Below are 8,372 nucleotides of genomic sequence, written 5' to 3' on the forward strand. Positions count from 1 at the left end.
TACCCCCAGTCATGAGCTACAGAACGATCTGTAGATTGCTGCTACCTGTTTTGGGCTTGGAGGTGCCCAGGAGAGGCCAAGCTGTGAATCAAGGTAGGCTGCTGCTAGTGCCAGGCCTGGGCTATTTACCAAGAGGTATAGGGTATGCTAAGGCCAACTGCTGCTTGTTTGAGAGATTTTAGGAAAGTCTGAAGCCTGAGCCATGACTGGCCATTTCATGTAGAAAAGCCACTGGAAATACCTTGGGTGGGCCTGCAAATTGGGTAGGGCCAGATCTCAGGGAATCACTATGGTGGGCAAACAGTGTGAGCCAGACTGATGGAGACTCAGATATGGTGCCTGATTGTTGACTCTGTGGGGGGAAGGGGTCATCAAAGGAATAGTGATCTCTGCCAGCACTTTTGTTTGGGAGAAATCTGCCCCCCAGTTCTTGCCCTGATGTCAGATAATTTAGGTCTTCCCCCTATGTCCCTGGATCTTTTCAAGCTGCTGCCCCAGAGCTGGAGCTCAGAGAGAGTGGGTCTGAATGAGTGTGCTGGCCCTTTTAAGAGGAACTGCCTGAGACTCTATCATTCTTTGTTCACTCAGCCACAATCCCTGCTGTTTTTTTCAGCCTGGGCTGAGGGGTCTGATGTGGGCTAGGACCCCTGGCTCCTCATGGGGGACCTACACAGCTCAAATGCCACCAGTGGGTGTTAGACCAGCCTGTTCCACACCTCTGCTCAATGTGGCTTCTTTAATTCTCTAGTGGTAGGACTTCCATTTGGCCAGCTTTTAGGCAATTCTGAAGGCTGTTTGTAGTTTAGTTGTAATTCTGATGTGGTTGTGGGAGGAGGTTGAGTACCGCATTTACCTATGCTGCAATCTTGACCTGCCCCCTGAATAACTATTCTTAACTGAAAAGTACAACTATCATTTTCATTTTTTCTCAATCTTCTGTATTTTTACATTCTATTCTTTGAGCAGAAAGAAAAACTATTTTCTGTAAAATATATGACTGATACTTAAACATTTTTTGAACTTGATGAAGAATTAAGTATATACTAATGATTTTTATTCAATACTTAACAGAGTATCCTCACAAAAATTATATACTGAAAAATATTAATTTGGTTTCTGCCCTTCACTCAGTGTCTGAGCCAATAGAATTAAGTGCTGCTGTAGAAGTTGTGGAACAAGGTGTACCAGAAAAAGAAGAGTCACCACCTCCTGTTGAACCAGGCCAGTAGCATTGACTAATAAATTCTTATTAAATAGCATTGATGTGTCCTAACTGTCTTAGTTATTAGTTTGGAGAAACCAAATATCTGGCAGGGTGCCCTTTTTTTATAGTCCTTTCTAAATCATTTATTTTTATTTCCACATTGCAAAAGTGTAGAAGTGAGCCTTGAATCAATTTGTATTTTTTTTTTGTAGAATAAAATTTTTGTAGAGAGGATAGAGCAGGGGTGGGCAAACTTTTTGACTCGAGGGCCACAATGGGTTCTTAAACTGGACCGGATGGAGTGTTTGTGTGAACTAATATAAATTCAAAGTAAACATCATTACATAAAAGGGTACGGTCTTTTTTTTTTTTAGTTTTATTCATTTTAAACGGGCCGGATCCGGCCCGCGGGCCATAGTTTGCCCACGGCTGGGATAGAGGTTTTTTACTTTCTTTCTATTGATGGGTCAGAAATCTTAGGTGGTATCAAGAAGACCTGAAGTTCTTTAATCTTTCTGAAGAAAAATTAGAAACATTTTTAATTAGGACTTTTTAAGAGTCATAAAAGTTACTATTTTTAAAACATTCTTAGAGGTCAGCCTCTTATTTAGTAAATCAATTCAGTTTATTCAGTGTTTCTGTTTTTAGGTTGGAAAAAGTCTCTGGCTTTCTTTTCTTTTTTTTTTTTTAAGATAAATATTGTTCTAATTCATGAGACTAGATATTGATAGGAAGCCACAGGCTAACATAATGTATGTTTGGTAAAATCAAGAGACTCTCAAGTGTTCAAAGACAGGAATGGGAGTAGAAACATTTGAGGATGTCAAGACTGACCTAGCCTGGGGAAAAATATTATTGATAGTCCCTCCCTACATCCCCCCCTGTTTCACAGTGTAAAAAAATATCATTTGTTTGGTCACATCTTAGCTTAGCATAATGAAACTAGAGAAATTCCATTTGACATGCTTATAGCAGTCCAGGATTGTAGGTGATATCTGTAGCAGTAAAAAGAATTGCTAAACTGGAAGGAGGCCTCTTTGGGCACATGTTCCTGACTGTTGTTTCCTCCTCCTTAAGATGACTTATCCAAACTTGCTGGCAAATGATGATTTTTCCAGAGAAGCAAATACTACATGTGCCCTCATCTTTTGAGAATAGTTTTGCCTAATTGGATTTCAGTAAAAGTGTCATTGTTGTTAAAGGCAGTATTAAGTTTTTAATATTCAAAATAATACCTTTCTGACTATTTTTGCGTTGTAAGCACAACATCTGTTCTAATTTTCAGCATGAGTAGAGATGTAGCTTTGTACATCCAATTATGTGATTTATGTAGTATTTGTATGTATCTATAGAGGCAAAAGAAAAATAAATTCTTATGTGTATAAAGTTTAGTTGAAAAATCAAAAAGAAGATATATGTGAAATTTCATTTGTCTTCAAGAATAGAGTGTGATCATGTGCCCTAGTGTACTGGTTGGGGCAAGAGTAGGTTTACAGTTATGAGTACATGAAACAGAGTTTATTCTTGTACTAGAGGCCTGGTGCATGAAATTCATGCATGGGTGTGGTCCCTAGGCCTGGCCGGCAATCAAAGCCTGAGCATCTGGTGTGGAAGGGCAGGTCCCAGCTGACCTCTGGGCCCTGGGCAGCAGCTGAGACCCCGGTCCCCTGCGCCCCTCACCCTCTGCCTGAATCATTGGACCCCTGCCAGGCTCCCTCAGCATCTGGGAGCCGGGCAGCAGCCCCGCTGCTGGTTGCCATCTGCAGGGTGATTGGTGGGGTGATCGGGCCCCACTCACACCTGCCTTGATCTGGCACTGCCCACTCACCTGCTCCACCATTCCACCCTGGTCCTGTTCTCGTCGGGGCTGGTGGCACCTCCACTGCCGCCCACTGCCAGTGCCACATTGCTGACACCTGCCATGTTCCACGCTGCCCCCTGGTGGTCAGCACTTGTCATAGCAAGCGGTTAAACTCTGGGTTGAACTCCAGGTCTAGGGGACAATTTGCATATTAGGCTTTTATTATATAGGATTATTATTTACTAATTATTGCATTTTCCATACAAACAACTGTAAAACTACTTTTGCCCCAACCTGTATTCAAAATACTAGGGAATTGTGAATCATTTAGTAATAATAAATTACAACATGATAGCTATATTGAAAATTAGTTCCAAAGATAATGAAATTGCGTGTATTTTTTTTTTGCATAATTAAAACATTTCTTTTTAGGTCAGCATAATTTTCCACTTTTTTCTATGTCTTTAATGAAAACTTTTATTTACAGAAGAGGAGGAAGAAACTGAGGAAGCTGGATTGGATGACTGGGAAGCTATGGTCAGTGATGAGGAGAGAGAAAAAGGTGAATAGCTCGTAAGCACTTGTTGATAAATCCAGTCGTTATTAGAGGTGTTTATATTTAACGAATAGTTACGTCTCCTGATAATGACTATATGAGCATTCCTGAGGACGGAGCAATTTTGCTCTCTCCGTTGCTATGGTTCCTAAATCCTCATGTGGATCCCATTTCATGAATAGGTGGTTTTTCAGAAGGTCATTTGTAAGATAGTTGCCTGGGATTTAGAATACAGTTTTTCAGAGTGATAATGTTATAAATGGGGTTAAGTTATTAAAGCTAGCCTACAAAAAGCCTCTTTAACTTAAAATATAATACAAAGACAATAGAAATAATAGTATATTTCCTAATCACTCTGAATAAAAAGTGTTTTTTTGTAATTACTTTCTATCCTTTATTACTAAAATCAACTTTCTTTACGTTTAATTTGCTGGGTTTTTTCCTTTTTGAGTTGGATATTTGTCTCTTTGTTTTTTCAGTCTTTCACCCCAAATACATATTTTTAAAATTATAAATTTTTCTGTAAGCATGGCTTTAGCAAAATTCTACAGGTTCTGATATGTTGATTTCTTTAAATTTACATTTAGATATATGTTAATTTTACCTATGATTTATTTTTTTAAAATATATTTTATTGATTTTTTACAGAGAGGAGGGGAGAGGGATAGAGAGTTAGAAACATCGATGAGAGAGAAACATCCATCAGCTGCCTCTTGCACGCCCCCTCCTGGGGATGTGCCCACAACCAAGGTACATGCCCTTGACCGGAATCAAACCTGGGACCCTTGAGTCCGCAGGCTGATGCTCTATCCGCTGAGCCAAACCGGTTAGGGCCCTATGATTTATTTAGAGGTACATTTCTTAATTTACATTAGTAAGGACTTTCTAATTATCTTCTTGTTAAGTTATTGTGATCAGAAAACATACATGGTTCTGTCCTTTGCAATGGGTTGAGAATTTACAACCCAGCAAATAGTTGATTATTATAAATGTTTCATATGTGATTGGGTGTGCTTGGTTGTCTTGTTTACTGTGTTTAGTCAAGTTTGCTGATCGTTTTGATTAAGTCTTTTATGTTCTGAGTTTTTTCTGGTGTGCTTTTTCTTTTACTAAGTGATGTGTTAAAATCTCCCACCATGATTGCAGATTGTCTATTTTTCCCTGAGTTTTGCCAACTTTTGCTTTCTGTATTTTGGTGTTACATTATTAGGTGAATACAGTCTTACATATTTCTGATGAATCAACTCTTACTGATATATTATTTGTTTATATTATATTTACTTTATACTTTATTTTTATTCATTTTTAGTGATACCTTTAGCCTTTAACAGTGTACTTTATCTGATTTTAATTAATACAGTTCCACACGCTTTGATTTACGTGCTCTTTTCCTGTATTCATTATTCTTTCTGTATCCTTAAAGAGCCTGTAGTTGAGATTTTTATATCCAGTTTGTCAGTCTTTATTTTTTACCTAGTGCACTTAGCCCATTCATTATACCTAACATTTGTTGTAATTAATGAAATATATTGGTTTTATACTTATCTCACTAAATCCTTGTTATTTGTTTTGTCTGTGTTTTTTCTCTCTTTTCTTACTGTATTTTGGATTGTTGGATTCTTTTTATTAACATTTTTTCCTCCTTCCATGAGCTTAGAAGTTGTGTACTTTTTCATTTACTTTTAGTGTTAACCTAGAGACTTTTAACATGGACCTTTGAACTATCATTGTCTAATGTTACCATCTTCCAAGACGATGCAGAGACCACTGAATACATGAATAACATTTACTCAGTTCTCAATTTATATGTCATTGTTCTCATTTGTTTTAATTCTCTATTTTAAACCCCGTAATACCATATTTTTTATAGTCAATATTTATTTAAATTTACCTAAATTCTTAGCTTTTTGTTGGGCTTAATTTCTTCCTACATCTCTGACCTTCCATTTGGGTTTATTTCTTCCTGCCAGAAGAACTCCTTTTAGAATTTCCTTTAGTAGGAATCTATTAGTGAGACATTCCATTTTTGCTTTTCTAAAAATATTTTTTCTTAACTTCATTCTTAAAGGATATTATTTACTGAGTGAGGAGTTCTTTGCTAAACTTTTTTTTTTTTTAATATATTTTACTGATTTTTTTACAGAGAGGAAGGGAGAGGGATAGAGAGTCAGAAACATCGATGAGCGAGAAACATCAATCAGCTGCCTCCTGCACACCCCCTACTGGGGATGTGCCCGCAGCCAAGGTACATGCCCTTGACCCGAATCGAACCTGGGACCCTTGAGTCCGCAGGCCGATGCTCTATCCACTGAGCCAAACCGGTTAGGGCCTTTGCTAAACTTTTATTTATTTAACCCTTTGAAAATATTACTCCCTTGTCTTGTCTTTCATTATTTCTGTTGAGGATTCAACAAATAAATTTTTCATGTGTCTTTGGTTTTTAGCAATTTAATTATGATATAACTTGGGTTGATTTTTTCTCATTTATTCTGCCTGTAGAGCTTTATAAATGTATGGTTTTATGTTTTTTTATCAGTTTTGCAATGTAATTACTCATTATTTCCCCTCAGGTAATCTAGTTATGACTAGATAGACCTTGATACTATATTCTTGCATTTTATTTTTTTCACTTTACTGTATTTTCCATCTTATTAAGTCTCCATGGTTTATTCTAGTTGTTTGCTCATTTAAAAAATTTTTTTTAAATTTTTATTGATTTTAGATAGGGAGGAAGAGAGAAAGAGAAATACTGATTTGTTGTTCCACTTATTGATGCATTCATTAGTTGATTCTTTGTATGTGTTCTTGACTGGGGATTGAACCCACAACTTTGTCATATCAGGACGATGCTCTAACCAACTGAGCTACTCCACCAGGGTTAGATTATTTCTTCTGATCTGTCTTCTGGTAATAATTTTATTTTTTTAAAAATTTAATCTTATCTTTTGCTCCCTGGATGTTAGAAGCATAGTCATTTTTTAATTTTGGCTTTATGACTTCAGTGGAAGCCCTCTGGGTATGCTGGCTTTCCTCATGTGAATTGTTTTCTCGTGTGGTTTGTTATTTTTGTGTTTTTATAATATATATAGATATTATACTTGTAAAAGTATAGAAATAATTTGTGGTCGAGGATTTTTTTTCCCCCACCCTCCAAAAAGAATTTCTTCGTATATTTACCAGGAGTGAACTAGGAATAATAAACACTAGTTAATTATTCCAAATGTAGAATTCAGAAAACCTAGAAGTGTTCTGCTAAGAATGAGGGGGAGGTTCTGTTTACTTCCTATTCATCCTTACTGCTAGGGTACAGTTTTTCAGGTTTTACCTCACAGTAAGGGTGTTATCTAGTGTTCATCTACCTTGCCCTCCCTGAATCCTTGGTGGGCCTGAATTCCCAATGCTCCTATTCACTGAGGGGCTAGAAAGCACTGCTCAGCCTTTGAGCTGCCTCCTCCAGAATTCCGCACATAAACCCCAGGGGAAGGCAATATCAAGTATTGTATTCAACATCCCAGGTTTCTGTCCTCTTGTATCCTGGCTTAGTAATGTCTTTCTTTTTTTTATTTGATTATGTATGGATTAATGCTTTACATGTTCACTGTTAAATGGCAGTCTTCATTGTAGCATATGGGCAAAGACTTATTTGGAATTAAAGATATAATATTGCTGCCTTATTTGTCTTTAAGGTCTCTTATGTTGATGGGAATCTCATTTTTAATTTTTGTTTATTATAAAATCTCTTGTTTTTTTTCTGAAAGAAGGAAACACAGTGCATATAGAAGTAAAAGAAAACCCCGAGGAAGAGGAGGAGGAGGAGGAAGAGGAAGAAGAAGAAGAAGAAGAGAGTGAAGAGGAAGAAGAAGAAAGTGAAGGCAGTGAAGGTGAAGAAGAGGAAGAAAAGGTGTCAGATGAGAAAGATTCGGTGAAAACATTAGTTAAAAAGCCAAGTAAAGAACTGAGCTCAGAATCTGAATATGACTCTGACGATGACCGAACTAAAGAAGAAAGAGCTTATGACAAAGCAAAACGGAGGATTGAGGTATTTATTGTTCCCTTTTTCTTTGCTCCTTTCCTCCACAGTCCTCCTCTGTGGTCCTTAGAACTGTATTCTACAACAGAGGCTTTTATTTAACAGCACTTTTAAAAATATAGTCACAGAATAGTATTTTGTCCAGTTTCTTGTAAGTCAAGACAATAGATCTGACAGTGTTCCAACCAAGGACCCCAGTCCCTTACCCAAGTCAGAACAGTGACTGCTTCATCATGCTTTTCTTGTGTTCTCAGAATTTTAATGTGCTCTTCGAGTGATGGTTTCTAGGTATGCAGAGGTATTCTGAGCATATGCCCTTTACTTAGAAACATTATTTAAGTGTGCGTTGCATATTTAAGTTAGTCAGTGTGAGGCATCTGATCACATAAGTTTGAATCTGGTGGGTTAATGAGGCTTCTCTTTATTAAAGTGCACATACCTAGGAGACTTACTCTATTTTTCCTACTTAATGCAGCAGATTTCAAGATAGTTTTTTTAAATTATGTCAGTTTGGCATAAGCAGCATACTAAAACTATTTTAATTTGCTTGAAGAGGCTAAGGCTAAAAACTATCTTAGCGTTATCTTTTCATGAATAATTTTAATTAAAAATTTTTTAATACCTTTATATCGGTGTTTACTGTTTTCTTCTGTAAAGTCTTGATAGGTATACATTTTCTGAATTTCAAAGGACTAAGAAGGACTATTATTGTAAATTGGGCTTTCTTAACCCTGGTGCTATTGACATTTTGGGGCCAGGTAATTTTTATATATATATTTCA

The 8,372-nt window shown here is 36.9% G+C and overlaps 1 protein-coding gene across 1 annotated transcript in view; it reads left to right on the top strand.

Annotated features, from left to right (window-relative positions):
• Nucleotides 1-8,372, top strand: part of EIF5B (eukaryotic translation initiation factor 5B) — a 53,223-nt gene that overhangs the window by 16,996 nt on the left and 27,855 nt on the right. The window contains exons 8-10 of the mRNA XM_014529763.1: nucleotides 1,132-1,221; nucleotides 3,493-3,567; nucleotides 7,323-7,600. Coding sequence (XP_014385249.1) covers nucleotides 1,132-1,221; nucleotides 3,493-3,567; nucleotides 7,323-7,600 — 443 coding nt within the window. The remainder of the gene's footprint in view (nucleotides 1-1,131; nucleotides 1,222-3,492; nucleotides 3,568-7,322; nucleotides 7,601-8,372) is intronic.

Source organism: Myotis brandtii, unplaced genomic scaffold, assembly GCF_000412655.1.
Source record: "Myotis brandtii unplaced genomic scaffold, ASM41265v1 scaffold1169, whole genome shotgun sequence".
Taxonomy (NCBI): domain Eukaryota; kingdom Metazoa; phylum Chordata; class Mammalia; order Chiroptera; family Vespertilionidae; genus Myotis; species Myotis brandtii.